General features: G+C 46.3%; 1 protein-coding gene across 1 annotated transcript in view; it reads right to left on the reverse strand.

Moving 5' to 3' along the window:
- The window catches only part of LOC126473299 (neprilysin-1-like), a 548,467-nt gene that overhangs the window by 91,123 nt on the left and 431,177 nt on the right, over positions 1–26,167 (reverse strand). Inside the window, exons 5-6 of the mRNA XM_050100269.1 lie at positions 22,910–23,115; positions 12,525–12,704 (exon numbers count right to left, since the gene is read on the reverse strand). Of these exons, the coding sequence (XP_049956226.1) occupies positions 12,525–12,704; positions 22,910–23,115 (386 nt within the window). The remainder of the gene's footprint in view (positions 1–12,524; positions 12,705–22,909; positions 23,116–26,167) is intronic.

Below are 26,167 nucleotides of genomic sequence, written 5' to 3' on the forward strand. Positions count from 1 at the left end.
ACTTTATGGAGAGAGGAACAACGATTAATAAAGCCGCCTACTGCGCTACCCTGACTAAACTTCGACGTGCAATCCAGAATAAGCGACGTGGTCTTTTGTCTTCTGGAATCTTGTTGTTGCATGACAATGCCAGACCCCACACTGCAAATGAAACGCAAGCTCTGATCAAGAAATTTGGATGGGAACAGATGGACCATCCTCCTTACAGTCCGGACCTGGCGCCAAGTGATTTCCACCTGTTCCGTTACTTAAAGGAGTTTCTCGGCGGCAAGCGCTTCGACACAGATGATGAAGTGAAAGAAGCAGTTAAGGACTGGTTATCGTCACAGGCGGCCGATTTCTATAACATGGGCGTTCAAAAGCTTGTTGAACGATGTGACAAATGTTTAAATAAGTATGGAAGTTATGTAGAAAAATAGATAAAGATGTAAGGAATGTACATAAAACAATTGTTTTGAAAAAACATTTTAGTTTTGATTTTTTTTTTATAACCTGACCTTACTTTTGGAATAACCCTCGTACTAAATATGAGGCTCTCTGGAAATTTATGAAATTGCCATCGCGGACAAGTGGAAATGAACAACAAGCCTGCAAAACCATCAGCCGAAGCGCATTTACCAAAAGCGTTGTCCTATCTTATGCAGATTCTGTCACAGGAAAACAGCTGCGATGACTCTTACTGTCTTCGAAAGTCGTTTGTGATCGTTTCAGGAGAGGAATCAGTGCGTCAGCTTAGCTCGTTGCAGTGGAGCTTGATTCCGTGTGGCAAATGCAATACGTGTTGCAAGAACCTTTTATGTAATCTAAACTATCTGATGAAGAGTATCGCCGACCAGAGTGGCCGAGCAGTTCTAGGCGCTACAGTCTGGAACCGCGCGACCGCTACGGTCGCAGGTTCGAATCCTGCCTCGGGCATGAATGTGTGCGATGTCCTTAGGTTAGTTAGGTTTAAGTAGTTCTAAGTTCTAGGGGACTGATGACCTCAGATGTTAAGTCCCATAGTGCTCAGAGCCATTTGAACCATTTTTGAAAAGTATCCGGACACCCCTATGTAATGCGGATTTAACCACTAGATGTCAGTGGAGGCGGACCCGCCGGTATAATAGCAGGCGGGAGAGGGGGGGGGGGGGGGGAGAGGGGTATTGCGTGATCAATAAAGAAGCAGGAACAGTAGTATCATTCGCTGGAGATCTCAGTGATTTAGAACCCGGACTGCTTGCTGGATATTACCCGACTAGCAAATGCATCAAGGAAGGTTTTGACCCATATAGACTGAGGTGACAAAAGTCATTGTATAGCGATTTGCAAAAAGACAGGTTGCAGGAGCATCGACTAAATGAGGTATAAAACGGCAGTGCATTGGTAGAGTTGTCATTTGAGCTCAAGTGACTCATGTAAAAAGGTTTCCGACGTGATTGTGACTGCATGACAGGAATTAACAGACTTTGTTCGCAGAATGGTGTTGGAGCTAGAGGCATGGGACATTCTCTTTCGGAAATCGATAGGCAATTCAATATTCCGAGATCCACATTGCCACAAGTGAGCCGGGAATATAAACTTTCAGGCAGTACCTCTCACCACGGACAATGCAGTGGGCGACGGCCTTCACTTAACGACCGAGAGAAGCGGCGTTCGCTTAGAATTGTCAGTACGAACATGCCAGCAACACTGCATGAAATAATTTCATAAATCAATATGGGACGTGTGACGAACGTATCCATTACGACAGTGCGGCGTAATTGGGCTTTAATGGGCGATGGCAGCAGACGACCGACGCGAGTGCCTTTGTTAACACCACTATGTCGCCTGCAGCGATTCTTCTGGGCTGGGGACCATATCGGTTGGACCCTAGACCACTGGATAACCGTGGTTTGGTCGGATGAGATCCGATTTCAGTTGGTGAGAGCTGATGGTATGTTTCGAGTGTGCCGCTGACTCCACGAAGCCATGGACCCAAGTTGTTAACAAGGCACTGTGCAAGCCGGTGGTGGCTCCGTAACGGTGTGAGCTGTGTTTACGTGGATGACAATGTGCTGCGTCACCGGGACATAATTGTTCGCGGTTGGTTTGAAGAACATTCTGGACAATTCGAACGAATGAGTTGGCTAATCAGATCGCCCGACATGAATTCCATGGAACACTTATGGGACGTGGTCGAGAGGTCAGTTCGCGCACAAAATCGTGTAACAGCAATCCTTTCGCAATTATGGGCGGCTGTGGAGGCAGCATGGCTAAGTATTTCAGCAGGAGACTCCCAACGACTCGTTGAGTCCTTTGCAAGACAAGTAACTGCTCTACGCCGGGCAAAAGGTCACACGACACGACGTTAGGAGATATCCCATGACTTCTGTGACCTCAGTGTAAAGCTGTCCAAGTCGTCTGCCAGTATGATGCGAAAACGTAAAGAAACAACCATAGTTAAACAAAGATTAGACAGACCTCATATTCTGACAGACAAGGACCATCGAACACTGCGGACGGTGGTTATAAAAATCGCATGACACCAGCAGAAGGAATCACTCGTGAATTCCAAAGATTTCATAGGTCCAGCTAGCACGGTGATTCTGGGTAGGGAGTTAAAAAGAACAGGAGGAGGTCCTCATAAGCCACATATTTCCATAGTCAGTGCTAAGCCGTGCTTGAGGTGACCGGATACGAGTGACTTGGAGTGATGCATCGCTCTACAGGTGTATCAGAAAGGATGGCGCAAACTTACACGGCGAAAAGTACACGATAATAGAAGCACAAATGTCCCAGTAAACACTGGTCCGCAAACTAGCCGCTTGCGAGATAATCGTGACTGTATGGTTCCAAGCCACCACTGACGTCATTGTAAACGTCGCCCTAGTTAGTACACATTAATTTGAAACTTAGACTTTACTACTGGGTTGCGCATCGCAATTAGTTCACATTTCACATATGGGGTACCTGTTAAAGGAGGTGTTCGAAGTTTTTCCTTGTATCTGGATGCAATACTGTGCCCGTCTCTGTAATGAATTTCGTATCCTTTCGAAAACCCTTGGATCATTCCGGAATTCTTGACAAGCATGTACAACTCTCTGCTCCAGTTCTTCAACAGTGTTAACGGGTGTGCTGTACACTTTGCTTTTTACGTGACCCCAGACAAAAAATTCAAAGGATTTAGATCAAGTGATCTTGGAGGCCAAGGTACAGGTCCGCCTCGACCTATCCATCTTTGGCCGTATATGCGCGTTAGATGCCGTCTCTCACCAGCAGCAAAATGAGCCGAAGCTCCATCATGCATATACACATACTCTGACGTTGCTGAACGGGAACATCCTCAAGCTATCCTGGAAGATGCCGCCGCCGAAAGCTAAGGTACCTCCGTCCATGAAGATGTGGTGGAAGAATGTGTGGCTCAATGAGTTGATCGTCTAGTACACCTAACCACACATTCAGTGAGAAACGTTGCTGATGTGGTGATTCGTGAACGGCATTTGCGTAAGGGGGAAACCGGACGACGTTACAAACAATGCCGTCAGTGGCGGCTTGGAACCATACTGTCTTGATTATCTCGCAAGCGGCTCGTTTGTGGACACGTGTTTATTGGGACATTTGTGCTTCAACACTACTGGCCATTCAAATTGCTACACCACAAAGATGACGTGCTACAGACGCGAAATTTAACCGACAGGAAGAAGATGCTGTGATATGCAGATCATTAGCTTTTCAGAGCATTCACACAAGGTTGGCGCCGTTGGCGACACCTACAACGTGCTGACATGAGGAAAGTTTCCAACCGATTTCTCATACACAAACAGCAGTTGACCGGCGTTGCCTGGTGAAATGCCTCGTGCAAGGAGGAGAAGTGCGTACCATCACGTTTCCGACTTTGATAAAGGTGGGATTGTAGCGTATCTCGATTGCGGTTTATCGTATCGCGACATAGTTGCTCGCGTTGGTCGAGATCCAATTACTGTTAGCAGAATATGGAATCGGTGGGTTGAGGAGGATAATACGGAACGCCGTGCTGGATCCCAACGGCCTCGTATCACTAGCAGTCGAGATGACAGGCATCTTATCTGCATGGCTGTAACGGATCGTGCAGCCACGTCTCGATCCCTGAGTCAACAGATGGGGACGTTTGCAAGACAACAACCATCTGCACGACCAGTTCGACTACGTTTGCAGCAGCATGGACTATCAGCTCGGAGACCATGGCTGCGGTTACCCTTGGCGCTACATCACAGACAGGAGCGCCTGCGATGGTGTGCTCAACGATGAACCTGGGTGCACGAATGGAAAAACGTCATTTTTTCGGATGAATCCAGGTTCTGTTTACAGCATCAGGATGGGCGCATCCGTGTTCGGCGACATCGCGGTGAACGCACATTGGAAGCGTGTATTCGTCATCGCCACACTGGCGTATCACCTGGCGTGACGGTATGGGGTGCCATTGGTTACACGTCTCGGCCATCTCTTGTTCGCATTGACGGCACTTTGAACAGTGGACGTTATATTTCATATGTGTTACGACCCGTGGCTCTACCCTTCATTCGAAACCCTACATTTCAGCAGGATAATGCACGACCGCATGTTGCAGGTCCTGTACGGGCCTTTCTGGATACAGAAAATGTTCGACTGCTGCCCTGGCCAGCACATTCTCCAGATCCCTTACCAATTGAAAACGTCTGGTCAATGGTGGCCGAGCAACTGGCTCGTGACAATACGCCAGTCACCACTCTTGATGAACTGTGGTATCGTGTTGAAGCTGCATGGGCAGCTGTACCTGTACACGCCATCCAAGCTCTGTTTGACTCAATGCCCAGGCCTATCAAGACCGTTATTACGGCCAGAGGTTGTTGTTCTGGGTACTGATTTCTTAGGATCTATGCACCCAAATATGCTGAAATCACATGTCAGTTCTAGTATAATATATGTGTCCAATGAATACCCGTTTATTATCTGCTTTTCTTCTTGGTGTAGCAGTTTTAATGGCCAGTAGGGTATTATTGTGTACTTTCAGCCGTGTAAGTCTGCACCATCCTTTTTGATACGCCCTGTATACCCTGCCGCAATCCGATGGAAAAGTTTGTGTTTAACGAAAGCCTGGAGAACGTTACCTGCCATCATAATTATGTTGTGGCAACTCTGAAGTACGTGTGAGGTAGTGTTACATTATGGTTTTTTTTTCGTTGTTACAGTGTGGTTCCGTTATTGCGCTTAAGAAAAAACTAAATACAGAAGTATTTGAACTTATTTTACAGCACTGTGAACTACATATAGTAGAGGAATAGTTTTGGGGATGATGTCTGTCTGCATTAGCATGACTTTGCATCCCGTCCTAAAACAGTATATATGAGGCTATAGTTTGTGGATAATAACGTTCCCGGCGTGGACTAGCCTACGCAGAGTCCCGGCCTAAACCGAATGGACTATATTTGGGATGAACTAGAACGTCGAATTCTCTACAGACTACAGCGTCCAACATCACTTCTCTGGTTTCGGCTCTTGGGAATCATTGAACTGGCATTCCTCTACAGACATTTACACACTTCACCGAAAGTATACGCAGCAGAGTTCAAGCTGTCATAATGGCGAACGGTATACGCGCTCCGTTCACTGATATCTACCCGGCTATTTTTGAATAGATGGTATATAAGCTGTGTTCAGAAAAACGTGCAGCGTCGTAGGGAGAACACGAACACAGACGGATCTCAGAGCGACCAGACCATTGCACTGAACGTTACGCTTCAGACACGTGCGTTCCAAAAGTATGATCTTTAAGGTGGGCATTTTATGCCGATTGGCTAGGGTAGGTTTGTCAACCAGCCATTTCCTGAGGCAGCTAAAACTGTTTACTATCTGTTGCCGTAGTGAAGCAACTTCTACCATCCAGTATGGTGCATTGACAAAAACGATGTAAACCTCTGCATTCTGATCTGAAAATGAATCTGAAATGACCTGAAACTAGTTGTAAAGTAAAATTTCACTCAGTAACTTGTTTCAGCTTTGATGTAGCTATAAATAAAATAATACTCAGCCACAGTGCTAAAAAAATCTATGAGGTGTAAGTTTAGTTCAGTGAGAAAATTTCATTAAGCAACTCGTTCCGCTGTGATGCAAATAAAAATCAGATAATACTCAGCCACGGTGTTAAAAAAATCAATGATAAATAAGTTTAGCTCAGTGAGAAGGGTGGTTGTAGAAAATTCGCTTTACCGCAGCTAACAATTTCGAGGTGAGAGGCCGTCGTCGATGAACAAAAATATTTACTAATGTTTCGTTCCTATCTGCGAGAGTTATCTTCAGAAATGAAATGGAAATTGCAGCTACCGTTTTGTCTCTAAGGACGTCCGGAAATTTTAACTGAAGTAAACACCGACCATGAAAGTCTTCATTGTATCATTTTCCCTTAGTCTTTGACTTTAAGTTTGTGATTGTTTCGTGGAGGTTCATAACTGATGAAATAGTTGTCAATGAGTCCTCGTCGTTTGAAAGACCCGTCATTGTGACATACCTAAACCTATTATAGTGTTGACCTGCTTATAACTCATCTGAGTTTCTCGTTATTTGTACATTACAGGAATCGCACGAAATGTAGCACAGGCAATCCGCACTAATGCAATAAAAAAATAAAATAAAAAGGGGTATGAGACATAGACCTTCGGTGTTTGCAGCTTCATTTAAAGAAACTTAAAAGATTTTGGACAGATTTTTTTTCCAAACTGTACCTTTTGTTTTGATTGAGGCGATTTCCGAAAACGACTGCACCTCAAGAGAGGGCCCAAAGCGTTGTGTGGTACGCGGAAACGAAGTCATCCATTGCAGTCCAAAGAAATTTCCGACGTGAATTTCAAAAGGAGCCACCACACGTTAAGACAATTAAGTCTTGCTATGGCAAGTTCCTACCCAAAGCGAGTGTGAACAGACTGTCATGTTCTGGCAGCAAACGCACATTTGATAAAATGGTAGAGATCAGAGAGATTTTCCAAACACGCCCAACAAAGTCAGTTCAACAAGGTTCTCAAGAGCTCACCATCCCTCTCTCAACAGTTCACAAGCTGCGGCATGAAAGACTTCGCTTAGAAGCTTAAAAGGTAAAATTGTGCAATCACTGAAGTGAAATGACTTCGCCTCGAATTTGCTATTGAGATGCTAAACTGGATCGGGTAAAACCTGAACTGTCTACGAAATACTGTTTTTCACTGACGAAGGAACCTTGCACACATGTGGGAAGGTTATTCGCACATCATTCGCATCTGGGGTTCGGAAAACATCTACGATTTTCGGGCACAGGAGAATGTTAGAAGTGCATTGACGAAAGGTGGCATTTTTTCTTCGTCGAGAAAACAGGAACAGTCAATAAAATTCTTCTGGGCTACTGACTGCATAGTCGATATATAAAATTGTTCGACTCAGCTCAGCACAAAGCGCTAAGGAAAGTCACTGGCAACAGTGGCCGAAACGCACTATATTTTATATTGACAATGCGGTCAACAGCCCAGAAGAATTGTATTGACAGTGACAATGGCCGCCGAAGACTTAGCTTACAGTAACAGAAACAGTTTCTCTGCACATGCTTGAGCAACTCGCTGTCCTTCAATTCCTTCGCCTTCAGACAAAAGCGATCTTCCAACAGGATGGTGCACTACCGCACTGAAGTTTACATGTTCTTGAGTTCATGAACCGAACATTTGTATGGGGATGAGGAACACATGATGGACCACCAAAGCGGCCACGCGATCTCCAGACATTACTGTCTCTGCATTTTCCTTCCACTGGTGTTAAGTGGAAGACATTGTGTATCTCCCGCCTGTACGTGACCTCGGTGACATCCGCCTAAGAATTATGGATGCAGTAACGTCCATCATCCCATACATACTGGAACGCACAGGGATTAAGACAGAGCATCGTCCAGACATTTTACAGCTTACGAAAGGAGCCCACATACACTCCTGGAAATGGAAAAAAGAACACATTGACACCGGTGTGTCAGACCCACCATACTTGCTCCGGACACTGCGAGAGGACTGTACAAGCAATGATCACACGCACGGCACAGCGGACACACCAGGAACCGCGGTGTTGGCCGTCGAATGGCGCTAGCTGCGCAGCATTTGTGCACCGCCGCCGTCAGTGTCAGCCAGTTTGCCGTCGCATACGGAGCTCCATCGCAGTCTTTAACACTGGTAGCATGCCGCGACAGCGTGGACGTGAACCGTATGTGCAGTTGACGGACTTTGAGCGAGGGCGTATAGTGGGCATGCGGGAGGCCGGGTGGACGTACCGCCGAATTGCTCAACACGTGGGGCGTGAGGTCTCCACAGTACATCGATGTTGTCGCCAGTGGTCGGCGGAAGGTGCACGTGCCCGTCGACCAGGGACCGGACCGCAGCGACGCACGGATGCACGCCAAGACCGTAGGATCCTACGCAGTGCCGTAGGGGACCGCACAGCCACTTCCCAGCAAATTAGGGACACTGTTGCTCCTGGGGTATCGGCGAGGACCATTCGCAACCGTCTCCATGAAGCTGGGCTACGGTCCCGCACACCGTTAGGCCGTCTTCCGCTCACGCCCCAACATCGTGCAGCCCGCCTCCAGTGGTGTCGCGACACGCGTGAATGGAGGGACGAATGGAGACGTGTCGTCTTCAGCGATGAGAGTCGCTTCTGCCTTGGTGCCAATGATGGTCGTATGCGTGTTTGGCGCCGTGCAGGTGAGCGCCACAATCAGGACTGCATACGACCGAGGCACACAGGGCCAACACCCGGCATCATGGCGTGGGGAGCGATCTCCTACACTGGCCGTACACCACTGGTGATCGTCGAGGGGACACTGAATAGTGCACGGTACATCCAAACCGTCATCGAACCCATCGTTCTACCATTCCTAGACCGGCAAGGGAACTTGCTGTTCCAACAGGACAATGCACGTCCGCATGTATCCCGTGCCACCCAACGTGCTCTAGAAGGTGTAAGTCAACTGCCCTGGCCAGCAAGATCTCCGGATCTGTCCCCCATTGAGCATGTTTGGGACTGGATGAAGCGTCGTCTCACGCGGTCTGCACGTCCAGCACGAATGCTGGTCCAACTGAGGCGCCAGGTGGAAATGGCATGGCAAGCCGTTCCACAGGACTACATCCAGCATCTCTACGATCGTCTCCATGGGAGAATAGCAGCCCGCATTGCTGCGAAAGGTGGATATACACTGTACTAGTGCCGACATTGTGCATGCTCTGTTGCCTGTGTCTATGTGCCTGTGGTTCTGTCAGTGTGATCATGTGATGTATCTGACCCCAGGAATGTGTCAATAAAGTTTCCCCTTCCTGGGACAATGAATTCACGGTGTTCTTATTTCAATTTCCAGGAGTGTAGAAGCGCATTAATTTACACAGGTCTGCGACATAAAAATTTTCAAATTTATTAAGTGACTTTTATAGTGTTTTCAGCGCTGATTTCGGGAAAAATAGTGAAAAAATTCGATCACGTACAGTTATTTCACAAACTGATTGTCAAAATGGTTCAAATGGCTCTGAGCACTATGGGACTTAACTTCTGAGGTCATCAGTCCCCTAGAACTTAGAACTACTTAAACCTGACTAACCTAAGGACACCACACACATCCATGCCCGAGGCAGGATTCGAACCTGCGACCGTAGCGGTCGCGCGGTTCCAGACTGTAGCGCCTAGAACCGCTCGGCCACACCGGCCGGCCAACTGCTTGTCTAGTTTTAGCTTTTTGCGACATTTCAGCACTCTGGTGATTTTGAATTTTGGTTTTTAGCATCTCCATAAACTGTTATTTAGCCGTTTTTATACTAGACATACGTAAAATAAAGAGTAATTAGGAGAAACCAGCAGTATTCTCATGTCAGTGCCTGTCTCTCATGCTGCCCCTTTCCCCGTCATCACCAAGCAGTGAGCTTCTGCTATTGTCCTTCAGTTCACAGTACCTCTTCACTCTGTGCTGTTCACGTGTTGTTGTTACTAGTGCTTTAAAGTAGTGACTGTTTTCCTGTGTTGTGAAGTTGTTTTATGGACTATGGACAATGGCTACCAGAGGATGTATAAACTCACCAGATTGCTTCTGCTACATTTGTGGCAACTATACCATCAAAAAGCAACAAAGAAACACTTCCGGTTTTATGGAAAAAGTATATTTCGCCTGTTTTGGTATAAAATTAGGCGATCAAGATAAGCCTTGGGCCCCACACAAAGTTTGTTCAGTGTGTGTTGAAGAACTTAGGCAATGGTTTCAACGTAAAAAGCAGTCCTTACGTTTTGGAATACCAATGGTTTGTAGTGAGCCCAAAAATCATAGTGATGACTGCTATTTTTGTTCTTGCAACGTTCGAGGTTTCAATTTGAAAAACAAAAAGGATATTTCTTACCCTAACACTCAATCAGCCATTCGCCTTGTTCCTCAATGGACCTGAAGCATTAAAGTTCATTTTCTCCACTCACATCTTGATTACTTCCCTGCAAGCCTTGGTGATGTAAGTGAAGAGCAGGGCGAAAGATTCCACCAAGACATCAAAGAAATGGAAAGAAGATATCAAGGAAGGTGGAACGTCAACATGATGGCGGACTACTGCTGGGTGATAAAAAGCGATGATCCTCAACGAGTCCACAGCTTCGACAGAAAGCGAAAGCGTTATTATAAGGACTTATGAGCTTAAAGAGAAATGAAAGTATACTGTAAATGTAGTTTAGAACATGATTTATAAATAAAATTATATAACGTTGGAAAAAATGTGATAAATTGCTTAAATTTTGTTATTATACCCAAAAATACTCCCTTTTTGTGAGAAAACCTGACGTGATGGAAAAATATGAATTGCATTTCTGAAATCAGCGCTGAAAAGTACCGGGTGATCAAAAAGTCAATATAAATTTGAAAACTTGATAAACCACGGAATAATGTAGATAGAAAGGTAAAAATGGACACACATGCTTGGAATGACATGGGGTTTTATAAGGAAAAAAAAACAAATTATTGCCAGACGCGTGAAAGATCAGTTGCGCGCGTCGTTTGGTGATCGTGTGCTCAGCCGCCACATTCGTCATGCTTGGCCTCCCAGGTCCCCAGACCTCAGTCCGTGCGATTATTGGCTTTGGGGTTACCTAAAGTCGCAAGTGTATCGTGATCGACCGACATCTCTAGGGATGCTGAAAGACAACATCCGACGCCAATGCCTCACCATAACTCCGGACATGCTTTACAGTGCTGTTCACAACATTATTCCTCGACTACAACTATCGTTGAGGAATGGTGGTGGACATATTGACCATTTCCTGTAAAGAACATCATCTTTGGTTTGTTTTACTTTGTTATGCTAATTATTGCTATTGTGATCAGATGAAGCGCCATCTGTCGGACATTTTTTGAACTTTCGTATTTTTTTGGTTCTAATAAAACCCCATGTCATTCCAAGCATGAGTTTCAATTTGTACCCATCTATCTACATTATCCCGTGATTTATTCAGTTTTCAAATTTATACTGACTTTTTGATCACCCAGTACATAAAAGTGAGTCATCATATTTCAAACAACTTCCAAAAAATATTTTTTTGCAGGCCTGTTTTTTTTGTACAAAACTTTCAGAGTTACTTTACATGAGGGTACAAACCACAAGTATCTATGTCACACAGTTTTTAAAATTGCATTTGGTAATTAGAGACGTTTCATGTGGACACACTGTATTATAGGTTAATGTAGGCCTTGTAGGGTGGTGGCAGTGTTAATTATCAGAAGCGAACAGTCATTTTCCATTAAAATTGCTACAACCAAAATTATTATTTATAAGATGAACATCAACAACAGCAAAACGAGGATAATGGAGTGTAGTCGAATTAAGTCGGGTGATGCTGAGGGAATTAGATTAGGAAATGAGACACCTAAAGCAGTAAAGGAGTTTTGCTATTTGGGGAGGAAAATAACTGATGATGGTCGAAGTAGAGAGGATATAAAATGTAGTGTGGCAATGGCAAGGAAATCGTTTCTGAAGAAGAGAAATTTGTTAACATCGAGTACAGATTTAAGTGTCAGGAAGTCATTTCTGAAAGTATTTGTATGGAGTGTAGCCATGTATGGAAGTGAAACATAGACGATAAATAGTTTGGACAAAAAGAGAATAGAAGCTTTCGAAATGTGGTGCTACAGAAGAATGCTGAAGATTAGATGGGTAGATCACATAACTAATGAGGAGGTATTGAACAGAATTGGGGAGAAGAGAAGTTTGTGGCACAACTTGACTAGAAGAATGGGTCGGTTGGTAGGACATGTTCTGAGGTATCAAGGGATCACCAATTTAGTATTGGAGGGCAGCGTGGAGGGTAAAAATCGTAGAGAGAGACCAAGAGATGAATACACTAAGCAGATTCAGAAGGATGTAGGTTGCAGTAGGTACTGGGAGATGAAGAAGCTTGCACAGGATAGAGTAGCGTGGAGAGCTGCATCAAACCAGTCTCAGAACTGAAGACCACAACAACGACATAAACATATACACTGAAACGTTCTTTCCAAAGAAGATAATTTGTTTTATGAAAGTGGTACTGACGTTGGCGAGGCGGCGCTCGAAGTCGATGACGCTCTGCAGCTCGGTGGCGGCGCGGCTGGCGTTGGCGCCCAGCAGGAGGGCCACCTCGGTCATGTAGCGGTGGTAGGCGCGCAGGTCGCCCTCCGAGCTCGCCTTCAGGTAGTAGTCGCGGCTCGGCAGCGCCAGCGTCATCTGGTCCAGCTGCACACAACGCGTACCGTACACAGTGCACACTTTTCTCTGGAAACACGCTCACGAAAACTAAGCGTTAGTTTTTTATGCAACTTTGGTCACAACAACTGTCTTCTCAGTTTTCAGTCGTTTTCATTTCCACCTATGACACTGCTGCTCGTTTAGCACCACCCAGGGGTCACGTGTACGGTAATTTAGGTTATACGTACGGACGTGACTCAAAGAGAACAAACTTCCCAGACAAATCAAACTGTCGAAAGTTATAGCCAGTCTCAAACCTGGCAAGCCTGAAATAAAAGTGTGTGTGAAATCTTATGGGACTTAACTGCTAAGGTCATCAGTCCCCTAGCTTACACACTACTTAATCTAAATTATCCTAAGGACAAACACACACTCATGCCCGAGGGAGGACCCGAACCTCCGCCTGAAGACAGCCCAGAAAGCTACCGCCCTATAGCACTGCTCAGTTGTACATTCAAACTTTTGGAACGAGTCCTCCTAACCAGAATAGCACCATTCATCGAGGCTGCTGCCCCTCCTGAACAAGCTGGCTTCAGGCAAGGACGCAACTGCACCGATCAAGTTCTTGCCCTGACTACCCATACTGAAGCAGGTTTTCAAGGCCATCTGAAATCAACAGCTGTCTTCATTGACCTGACAGCCGGGTATGACGCTGTCTGGCGACAGGGACTGATCTACAAGCTACTGCAAGTTGTACCAAGTCGAGAAACTGTGGATCTAATATCCAGGATGCTTAGTGAAAGGCAATTTGAAGTGTTTCTAGGCAGCTCTAAAAGCCACAAACGGAAACTAAATAATGGACTACCAAGGGATCTGATTTAGCCCCATCACTATTCAATTTATACATTAATGATTTACTAACCACAATATCAACTAAATTCATCTATGCTGATGACATTGCACTGGTAGCACAGAGCAGTAATTTCTAAGATGGTGAACGAATTCTTACGGAGGATCTGGAGAAGATGTCAGCTTTCTTTAAGACCTGGAGACTGATCCCAAGCACATCAAAAATCGAATTCTCTTGTTTCCATCTAGCGAATCGTGCTGCGAACTACAAACCAAGAGTTCTGCTCAATGGACAAACGTTGAGGTACAATCCTTTCTCAAAATATCTCGGAATCACTCTAGATAGAACCCTGAGCTACAAAGAGCACATCACCAAGCTTTCTCGTAAAGTTGCTGCAAGGAACAACATACTACATAAGCTCAGTGGTACCATCTGGGGAATCTCTGCTGACTGTCTGCGTTTAACTGGCATCAGTCTTGTGTACTCTGCTGCCGAGTACTGTGCACCTGTCTGGTTGGAAAGTGTACATGTGAAGAAGGTAGAGACAAAACTTAGCGACACAATGCGCTGCATTACTGGTTCCATAAAATCAATCCCATGCCACTAGTTACCTGTACTGAGTCACATCCCTCCACTTCATTTAAGGCGGAAACAAGCTCTGCTGAGGGAGGCCAAGAAAATCTCTGCGTCACCTTCTCCACCACTGCACCACGAATTCTGTCATCCGCCGCAGCAACGATTGCGATCAAGAAGACCAGCAAGTATTACTGCAGGACAACTCATCGCGGATGGTTTTGGTCTAAATGAAAGCTGGAAGTACGAATGTTCAACAAAAACATTGAGAACAACAGCCCATCACCTTGATCCCACAAAGAAGCCAAAAGGTTTTGACCTACCGAGGAAACTTCGGTGCCACCTCAACAGTTTAAGAACTGGACATGGTTGTTGTAGCTACTTCAGGTACAAATGGGGCTGGATCAGTTCACCAATGTGTGAATGTAATCAACAAGAGCAGACAATTGAACATTTAGTCCAACGCTGCCCACTTCATTCATACCCTGGAAGTTCCGATGACTTGGGTTACGTTAGTGTTGTTTAACGTCCCGTCGACAACGAGGTCATTAGAGACGGAGCGCAAGCTCGGGTTAGGGAAGGATGGGGAAGGAAATCGGCCGTGCCCTTTCAAAGGAAGCATCCCGGCATTTGCCTGAAACGATTTAGGGAAATCACGGAAAACCTAAATCAGGATGGCTGGAGACGGGATTGAACCGTCGTCCTCCCGAATGCGAGTCCAGTGTGCTAACCACTGCGCCACCTCGCTCGGTCCGATGACTTGTTCACTCTCACACTCAGCTTAATTAACTGGTTGAAAAACACGGACTTTAAGGTTTAATCTTGTCTTATATGTATATTGCATAAAATCATTTGCCTTATATCAACTGTATATTGTACAAAATCACCATACGATTAAATAAATAAATTTCCATTGTCTCACCATTTTATTTAAAGCCATATTTGTAACACACACTGAGGCAAAAATTAATTGGGATGGGGATACGCACATATACAGATGGCGGTAGTATCGCATACACAAAATGTACATTGAAGCGCCAAAGAAACTGGTATAGGCATGCGTATTCAAATACAGAGATACGTAAACAGGCAGAATACGGCGCTGCAGTCAGCAACGCCTTTATAAGACAGCTAGCATCAGGCGCAGTTGTTAGATCGGTTACTGCTGCTACAACGCCGCTTTATCAAGACTTAAGTGAGTCCGAACGTGGTGTTATAGTCGGCGCTCGAGCGGTGGGACACACCATATCAGAAGAAGCGATGAAGTGGGGATTTTTCCCGTAGGACCATTTCACGAGTGTACCTTGAATATCAGGAATCAGGTAAAACATCAAATCTCCGACATCGCTGCGGCCGGGAAAAGATCCTGCGAGAACGGGAACAACGACGACTGATGAGAATCGTTCAACGTGACAGAAATGCAATCCTTCCGCAAACTGCGGCGGATTTCAATGATGGGCCATCAGCAAGTGTCTGCGGAAGTCTGACTCGTGTACGCTTGATGACTGCACGACGCAAAGATTTACGCCTCGCCTAGGCCCGTCAACACCGACATTGGACTGTAGATGACTGGTACGTGTTGCATGGTAGGGCGAGTCTCATTTCATATTGTATTGAGCGGATGAACGTGTACGGTTATGGAGACAACCTCGTGAATCCATGGATCCTGCGTCTTAGCAGGGGACTGTTCAAGCTTGTGGAGGCTCTGTATTGGTGTGGGGCTCTTTTTTATAGTTTCTATTAATGCATATGTACGGTAAACTCATTTTAAATAATAACAATTGCTGTTGTTCAACGGACTAGATTTCTATCGTAAGCTTGATGATGTTGTAGATTTGTACTGGAGCCTGAAGATGGTGGCAATAAGGCACCTATAAAATTATTAACTAAATCCACGGCTGTCTTCGAGTCTTCGACCAGCCACAATCTCATTTCATCACACAAGATTGAATTGCAGAAAGTTGTGGAACAGTTCGGGGACGATGATTGTATCAGCATGGTAGTGCACCCTGTCATAAAGCAGTATCTCTGAGACAATTGTCTGTGGACAACAGCATTGCTCAAATGGACTGTCCTGTCCAAACTCTCGCTCTCATCTAATACTTTCCCCTCTTTGGGGAAGTGCGTAGGGGAATTTGTAGCCTTTCGGCTTATACTCCACTGTGTACTTGTGTGTGTGGTTATTTCTGTAATTTCTGGGTGTCTGCGAGATGTGATGATTGTTCTGTGTGTGTCTGGTGCTTGCCTGAGGTTGGCGAAATGATTGATATTATGGGGGAGGGAGGAGGTTTAGGAATTGGATATAAGGATTTTCTCTTCCACTTAGTCGTCGAAGATCGTCATTGGGCGTTTGTGCTTGAGCGGGACATGTCATCTACATCTACATCTACATCTACATGATTACTCTGCAATTCACATTTAAGTTCTTGGCAGAGGATTCATCGAACCACAATCATACTATCTCTCTACCATTCCACTCCCGAACAGCGCGCGGGAAAAACGAACCTTTCTGTTCGAGCTCTAATTTCTCTTATTTTATTTTGATGATCATTCCTACCTATGTAGGTTGGGCTCAGCAAAATATTTTCGCTTTCGGAAGAGAAAGTGACTGAAATTTCGTAAATAGATCTCGCCGCGATGAAAAACGTCTTTGCTGTAATGACTTCCATCCCAATTCGCGTATCTTATCTGTCACACTCTCTCCCCTACTACGTGATAATACAAAACGAGCTGCCCTTTTTTGCACCCTTTCGATGTCCTCCGCCAATCCCACCTGGTAAGGATCCCACACCGCGCAGCAATATTCTAACAGAGGACGAACGAGTGTAGCGTAAGCTGTCTCTTTAGTGGACTTGTTGCATCTTCTAAGTGTCCTGCCAATGAAACGCAACCTTTGGCTCGCCTTCCACACAATATTATCTGTGTGGTCTTTCCAACTGAAGTTGTTCGTAATTTTAACACCCAGGTACTTAGGTGAATTGACAGCCTTTAGAATTGTACTATTTATCGAGCAATCGATAAATAGTACAGCCGGCCGCGGTGGTCTAGCGGTTCAGGCGCTCAGTCCGGAACCGCGCGACTGCTACGGTCGCAGGTTCGAATCCTGCCTCGGGCATGGATGTGTGTGATGTCCTTAGGTTAGTTAGGTTTAAGTAGTTCTAAGTTCTAGGGGACTGATGACCACAGATGTTAAGTCCCATAGTGCTCAGAACCATTTGAACCATTTTTGATAAATAGTACATGTGGATCACCTCACACTTTTCGTTATTTAGCGTCAACTGCCACCTGCCACACCATACAGCAATCTTTTCTAAATCGCTTTGCAGCTGATACTGGTCTTCGGATGACCTTACTAGACGGTAAATTACAGCATCATCTGCGAACAACCTAAGAGAAGTGCTCAGATTGTCACCCAGGTCATTTATATAGATCAGGAACAGCAGAGGTCCCAGGACGCTTCCCTGGGGAACACCTGATATCACTTCAGTTTTACTCGATGATTTGCCGTCTATTACTACGAACTGCGACCTTCCTGACAGGAAATCACGAATCCAGTCGCACAACTGAGACGATACCCCATAGGCCAGCAGCTTGATTAGAAGTCCTTTGTGAAGAACGGTGTCAAAAGCCTTCCGGAAATCCAGAAACACGGAATCAACTTGAGATCCCCTGTCGATAGCGGCCATTACTTCGTGCGACTAAAGAGCTAGCTGCGTTGCACAAGAACGATGTTTTCTGAAACCATGCTGATTACGTATCAATAGATCGTTCCCTTCGAGGTGATTCATAATGTTTGAATACAGTATATGCTCCAAAACCCTACTGCAAACCGACGTCAATGATATCCGTCTGTAGTTCGATGGATTACTCCTACTACCCTTCTTAAACACCGGTGCGACCTGCGCAATTTTCCAATCTGTAGGTACAGATCTATCGGTGAGCGAGCGATTGTATTGATTGCTGAGTAGGGAGCTATTGTATCAGCGTAATCTGAAAGGAACTTAATCGGTATACAATCTGGACCTGAAGACATGCCCGTATCAAGCGATTTGAGTTGCTTCGCAATCCCTAAGGTATCTACTTCTAAGAAACTCATGCTAGCAGCTGTTCGTGTTTCAAATTCTGGAATATTCCATTCGTCTTCCCTGGTGAAGGAATTTCGGAAAACCGCGTTCAATATTATTGATTACGTCTTGCTGCTTGTGTACTTTACATACGACCAGAATTTCTTCGGATTTTCTACCAAATTTCGAGACAATGTTTCGTTGTGGAACCTATTAAAGGCATCACGCATTGAAGTCCGTGCCAAATTTCGCGCGTCTGTAAATTTTAGCCAATCTTCGGGATTTCGCGTTCTTCTGAACTTCGCATGCTCTCTATTAGCTCTGGATTGTTTGTGGCTAAGAGGTCAAGTGTGTTTTCGCAACCATTTACAATTCGCGTGGGTTCGTGGACTAACTGCTCGAAATAATTTTCGGAGAAACCTAAAAGAAAATGGCTCTGAGCACTATGGGACTTAACATCTATGGTCATCAGTCCCCTAGAACTTAGAACTACTTAAACCTAACTAACCTAAGGACGTCACACACACCCATGCCCGAGGCAAGATTCGAACCTGCGACCGTAGCGGTCACGCGGTTCCAGAGTGAAGTGCCTAGAACCGCACGGCCACACCGGCCGGCTTTCGGAGAAAGCATTTGGGACAATCTCGGAAGATGTTTTCTGCCTACCACCGGTTTTGAACAAGTATTTTTGCCAACATATCGAGGGAAGGTTGAAGTCCCCACCAACTATAACCGTATGAGTGGGGTATTTATTTGTTACGAGACTCAAATTTTCTCTGAACTGTTCAGCAACTGTATCATCGGAGTCTGGGGGTCGGTAGAAGGAGCCAATTATTAACTTACAAGGGGAGGCCGCCAATTGTGAAATTCAGATTCAATTCATACTGCGCATGATAAAAGCTCATGGCCAGAGGTGTAATGTGGCAAAGCACCAAGATGCACTTCTCAGCCGTTGTCGAGAAAATCGACAGTTAAAATAAACCGTTGCGGTGAAATACTCTCAACGATTAATAATATATATATATATATATATATATATATATATATATATATATAATTCCCGGCAATCAGTTGCAACAATTATGCATATAATAAGTTGTTGAAGGTCGTTTGTCGTGGAAAAACTGGCGACTTCGAACATCATTATGTTTTCCGCAAACAAAGTTCTATTTCACAAATGTTATTAATTGTCTTCATAATGTTAACCACGTATAGTTAACGGAAGACGTAGAAACGATATTCCGAAACGAATACGTATAGCGTAAGTCAAACGTTCGAATTAGAATAGAAACCCCACGAACACAAATTTGCTGTGGCAGGTATGAAATATAAGCTCCGTCACTCGCTCGTTACACTTGAAGGACAGATGTTGAATGGGCCGAAACGAGCCGCCGCATAAAAGCGTAGTTGCCTGCTAACTTCGAAAGAAGGTATATGCGGTCCCTAGCGCAACTTATAACATCGTCGAAAATCAGTGCGGACGTGAGAGCTTTGGTACACCCTGTTAAACAAACGGAAAAATGGAGGCGGTACAATTGGAGAGCGATCCGCCTTCACCAAAATGCATAAGCAATTCATTAATTTGAATTACAAAGAACTAATAATAAAAAAAAATGTTTCATGGCGCGAGATTCGATCCGGCGACCCTCCGATTACAAACCCGAGCGCTTACCGCTGCGCCACGTCGCTGTATAAAATTATTAACCGTAGAGGGCATTTCACCGCAACGGTTTATTTTAACTGTCGATTTTCTCGACAACGGCTGAGAAGTGCATCTTGGTGCTTTGCCACATTACACCTCTGGCCATGAGCTTTTATTATGCGCATTATGAATCGAATCTGAATTTCACAATTGGCGGCCTCCCCTTGTTAGTTCGGCTGTTAAGTATAACCTCCACCCATACCAATTCGCACGGAGTATCTACTTCGACTTCACTAGAAGATAAACCACTACTGACAGACACCGACCTAGGGGGTGGATGAGGACGTTTCCTGATCTGGAAGAGCTTTCATAGAAGGCCCTCGCCAGATCTTGGAAACGCTCGTTCAAGAGTGGGGTTTCAGCTGCGACGTGTAGATCGTCGGTAGGGAATCCGATGGGTAGATGCAGTGCCCTCCTGAGGGCGCGGTTCTGCAGCCCCTGGAGTTTGTCCAGGTGCTGCTTTGCCACGTATCCCCAGACAGGGTACGCATGTTCCATTACTGGCCGCATCAGGGCCTGATAAACATTGACTCCTACAGAGCAGGGAAGGAAGCTGGTTGAGATGACGACTGGGTATAGGATGGACATTCTGGCACAGAACTTCCTGTGGACCTCGTCTATGTGGGGTTTCCACGTAAGACAAGAGTCCAAGGTTACGCCAAGGTACTTGGCGGTTCTGCGCCAGGGTAGTTGGGTTCCGTTTAGGTGAAGATGGAGGGGGGGACGTTGAGCAGGTCCGTGCCTTCCGAGCCTCCGAGTGATCAGGATAGCTTGCGTATTTTCAGAGTTGATGGTGATGCGCCAGTGACAGGCCCAAGTTTCTGTGTCATCTACAGCCCTTTATAGCCAATGGATGACCAGGTCCTTGTTTGCATTTCGTGTGTAGAAGGCTGTGTCATCTGCGTACTGTGCGGTGTGCACCAGGGGGCCATTGTGTCCGCAGTGTACAGACTGTACAAAACGGACCCCAGGACCGATCCCTGTGGCACCCCAGCACGAACACGCCTGTTGGTGGAGGTGGCTGTTTCTACTTTGACAGAGAAAGTTCTTCCGTGAGATAGGTTTTGATCTGCTTAACTATGCTCCCGGGGTACCCTTGTGTGTACAACTTGTAGAGCAGCCCTCTATGCCATACTGAGTCGAAGGCTTGTTCTGTGCAAAGTCCCGATCTGAACCTAGTGGAACACTTTTGGGAAGAGTTAGAACGTCTGCTTCGTTCCAGACCCAAAATCCAACATCACTACCTTCTCTAATTTGGACTCTTGATGAAGATCGAGCTGTAATTACTCCACAGAGATTGAGATACTTCAATGAAAGGGACCCCAGCAGAGTTTATGCCGTCATACTCTGAGCTCACAAAAGTAATGGGACAGCGATATCCGGATTTACAGATGGCGGTAGTATCGGGTACACAAGGTATAAAAGGGCAGTGGATTGGCGGAGGTGTTATTTGTAGTCAGGTGATTCATGTGGAAAGGCTTCCGACGTGATTAAGGCTACTGAGACGCGGAGTGGTAGCTGGAGCTACGCGCATGGAATATTGCGTTTCGAAAATGTTTAGCGAATTAAGTTATACGGGATATGCAGTGTCAAGAGTGTGCCGAGAAGAACAAAATCCCGGAATTACAGCTCATGACAGACAACGCGGTAGCCGACGGCCTTCAATTAAGGACCGAGAGTAGCGACGTTTGCGCGGGGTTGACAGTGCCAATAGCCAAGCAAAACTGGGTAAAGTAACCGCAGAAATGAATGTGGGACGAACGATGAACGTATCCGTTAGGACAGTGCTGCGAAATTTGGCGGACGATCGACGCGAGTGCATTTGCTAACATCGCCTACAGCGCCTCTCCTGGGCTCGTGACCATGTCGGTTGGACCCTAGACTACCGGAAAACCGTTGCATGGTCAGATGAGTTAAGATTTCAGTTGGTAAGAGGCAAGATTCGAGTGTGGCGCAGACGCCACGAAGCCATTGTTTCAAGTTGCGAATAAGGCACTGTGCAAGTTGGTGGTGGCTCCATAATGATATGGACTGTTTTCACATGAAAAGGACTGGGGACTCTGGTGCAACCGAACCGATTATTGATTGTATCTCCGCAACTCGTGGTCTTGCGGTAGTGTTCTCGCTTCCCGCGCACGGTGCCCCGGGTTCGATTCCCGGCGGGGTCAGGGATTTTCTCTGCCTCATGATGACTGGGTGTTTTTTTTGTGTGTCCCTCGTCATCATTTCATCACCATTGACTCGCAAGTCGCCGAAGTGGCGACAACTAAAAAGGACTTGCAATACGGCGGCCAAACTTCCCCTCATGGGGCCTCCCGGCCAACAATGCCATACGATCATTTCATTTCATTTCAATGATTGGATATGGTTATGTTCGGATACTTCGAAACCATCTGCAGCTATTCATGGATTTCATGTTCCGAAACATGTGACTGGCTCACAACTGCTCGCGATTTGTTTGAATAACTATCTGGACAATTCGAGGGAATGATCTGGGCGCCCAGATCGTCCGAAATGAGTTCCAACGGATATTGGTGGGACATAATCGAGAGATCAGTACGTGCGCAAAATTGTGTACCTGCAACACTTTCACATTTATGGACGGCTATAGAGGCAGCATGTATAAGAGTTGATAGTTGATGGTAGGAGAAACAACATCGCGGTTACAGGTAGTCTGCGAAAACAACTTGTAGATGTTGGCCACTCATGCATCGTGTATACGGATGGTGTTAACCCTTTCAGCATCAGCTCAGGCCTGAAGATGGTGCAAAAAAGTACCGAAACTCGAAGCCGTACAATAAATGACATCATAACGACAGGTGTTTCATTTTCTTACATGAGTGAACCGCCAAAGTCTCCCAGATCTCCAATCACAAGAATGGACATACAAGAGAAAAAAAAGGGGGGGCAGCATAGCTTGGTATTTCTGAAGATACTTGTTGATCTCATGCCACGTCTGTTCCTGCACTACTCTGCGCAGAAGGAGGTCCGACGCGATGTTACGAGGTATCTGACGACTTCCGTCACCTGAGTGTCGGAGCGCCGCCAGTGAGTGAGTGAGTACCTGCAGGATGTTGACGGAGGAGTTCTTGTCGTCGGGGCCGACCCACTGCTCGATGAGGACGCCCTCGTTGTACTCTCCGCGCAGGCGGCCCAGCAGCACCTCGACGCTGAAGGCGGGCGGCGCCCACCGCTCGTCGGTGACGGGCCAGCCGCCCAGCGCGCGCAGCACCCCGCGCAGCGGCTCGTCCCCCAGACGTCGGATCTGCTCTGCAACACCGCCGCCGACACCACGCGCTTCAGCCCCACACACCGCTGCCACCCGCACCGACCACCAAACACTGCTACACCTGCACTATTTACTTCACATCATACACTCGTGCTCATAAATTAAGGATAATGCTGACACATGGTGAAACAACGCTCTGGTGGGAGGTTTGCGGGTTTAAATCGCCTCGGGGAATGACCATGCGGTGCATTTGACCTGCAGTTACCGCAGGGTGGCGCTGGCAGCAGTCCACATACACAGAGGTGTGTTGGTGCATGTCAGAGTACGGTGCGGCGAGTAAGTGTGCAGACGTTTTCAGACGTGCTAATGGTGACTTTGTGTTGAAAATGGCTCAAAGAACACATATCCATGACATTATGAGGGGTAGAATACTAGGGCGACTGGAGGCTGGTCAAACACAGCAGGTCGTACCACGGCCCCTCCGTGTGCCACAAAGTGTGATCTCAAGATTGTGGCAACGATTCCAGCAAACAGGAAATGTGTCCTGGCGCTACAGTACGGGACGTACACAGTGTACAACACCACAAGAAGACCGATGTCTCACCATCAGTGCCCGCAGACGGCGCAAGTAGCCTTGCTCGGGACCTTACCACAGCCACTGGAACAGCTTTATCCAGACACACAGTCTACAGACGACTGAACAGACATGGGTTATTCGCCCGGAGGCCTGCAAGATGTATTCCACTGACCAATGGTCACAGGAGAGCCCGTAAAGCCTGGTGTCGAGAACACAGTACACGGTCATTGGAACAGTGGTGCCAGGTTATGCTCACGGACGAGTCCAGGTATAGTCTGAACAGTGATTCTCGCCGGGTTTTAAACCGGCGTGACCAGGAACCAGATACCAACCCCTTAATGTCCTTGAAAGGGACCTGTATGGAGGTCGTGGTTTGATGGTGTGGGGTGAAATTATGATTGGTGCACGTACACCCCTGCGAGTCTTTTAAAGAGGAACTGTAACAGGTCAGGTGTATCGGGACGTAATTTTGCACCAGGGTGCAGTGGGTTCCACCTTCCTCCTGATGGATGATAACGCAGGGCTCCACCGAGCTGCCGTCGTGGAGGAGTACCTTGAAACAGAAGATGCGAATGGAGTGGCCTGCCTGTCCTCCAGACCTAAACCCAATCGAGCACGTCTGGGATGCTCCCAGTCGACGTATCGCTGCACGTCTCCAAACCCCTACGACACTTCAGGAGCTCTGACAGGCACTGGTGCAAGAATGGCAGGCTACACCCCAGCAGCTTCTCGACCACTTGATCCAGAGTATGCCAACCCGTTGTGCCGCCTGTGTGCGTGTGCATGGTGATCATATCCCATATTGATGTCGGAGTACATGCGCAGGAAACAGTGGCGGTTTGTAGCACATGTGTTTCTTGACGGTTTTCTCAACTTATCACCAATACTCTGGACTTACAGATCTGTGTCGTGTGTGTTCCTGTGCTATTATAGCCAGTTTCGTGTAGTGCCACGTTGTGTGGCACCACATTCTGAAATTATCCTTAATTTATGAGCATGAGAGTACATTAATACATCAATCGCAAAATCCTTGTATCCGACAAAAAGTTGTCTAAAAGAAAATAAAGTATAAATGAGCTGACATTTGACGTTATTTCTTATTTTGCCGACTTTGTGCCCCCACATCTACATCTATACCCACATATACACAGATACTCCGCAAGCCACCGTACGGTGCGTGGTGGAGGACACCTTGTACAACTATTCATTATTTCCTTTCCAGTTCCACTGGCAAATAGAGAGAGGGAAAAACAACTGCTTTACGCTTCCGTATGACCCCTAATTTCTCGTATCTTAACTTCGTGGCCCCTTACGCGTAACGTATGTTGGCAGCGGTAGAATCTTTCGGCGGTCAGCTTCAAGTGCCGGTTCTCTAAATTTTGTCAATAGTGTCTCTTGATGAGAGCTTCACCTTCCCTTCAGGGATTCCCATTTGAATTCCGGAAGCATCTCCGTAACAGTTACGTGTTGTTCGAACCTACCGGTAACAAATCGAGAAGCCCGCCTCTGAATTGCGTAGATGTCTTCCGTCAATCCGACCTGTTGCGGATCCCAAACAGTCGAGCAGTACTCAAGAATAGGTCGCACCAGCGTCCTATATGCGATCTCCTTTACAGAGGAACCACTCTTTCCTAAAATTCTCCCAATAAACCGAAGTAGACTATTCGCCTTGCCTACCACAGTTCTCACATACTCGTTCCAACTCATATCGCTTTACAACGTTATGCCCACATATTTAAACGGCTTTTTTGTGTCAAACAGGACACTAGTAATACTGTATCCGAACATTACACGTTTGATCTTCCAACTCATCCGTGTTAACTTACATTTTTACACACTTTGGGCTAACTGCCATTCCTCACACGAATTGGGAATTTTGCCTAAGTCCTCTTATACACAATGCGATCAAAAGTATCCGGACACCTGGCTAAAAAAAATTTACAGGTTCGTGACGCCCTTCATCTGTAATGCTGGAATTCAGTATGGTGCTGGCCCACCCTCAGACTTGATGACGGCTTCCACTCTCGCAGCCATATTTTCAATCAGGTGCAGAAAGGTTTCTTGGGGAATGGCAGTCCATTCTTCACGTAGTGCTGCTCTGAGGAGAGGTATCGATGTCGATCGGTGAGGTCTGGCACGAAGCCAGCGTTCCAAAACATCCCAAAGGTGTACTATAGGATTCAGGTCCGGACTCTGTGCAGGCCAGTCCATTACAGGGATGTTATTGTCGTGTAACCACTCCGCTACAGGCCGTGCATTATGAACAGGTGCTCGATCGTGATGAAAGATGCAATCGCCATCCCCGAATTGCTCTTCAACAGTGCGAAGCAAGAAGGTGCTTAAAACATCAATATAGGACTGTGCTATGATAGTACCACGCAAAACAACAATTCGTGCCATCCCCCTACATGAAAAACGCGATCACACCATAACACGACCGCCTCCGAATTTTACTGTTGAGACTATACACGCTTGCAGATGACGTTCACCGGACATTCGTCATATCCACACCCTGC

This window comes from Schistocerca serialis, chromosome 4, assembly GCF_023864345.2.
Source record: "Schistocerca serialis cubense isolate TAMUIC-IGC-003099 chromosome 4, iqSchSeri2.2, whole genome shotgun sequence".
In the NCBI taxonomy this organism is placed as follows: Eukaryota; Metazoa; Arthropoda; class Insecta; order Orthoptera; family Acrididae; genus Schistocerca; species Schistocerca serialis.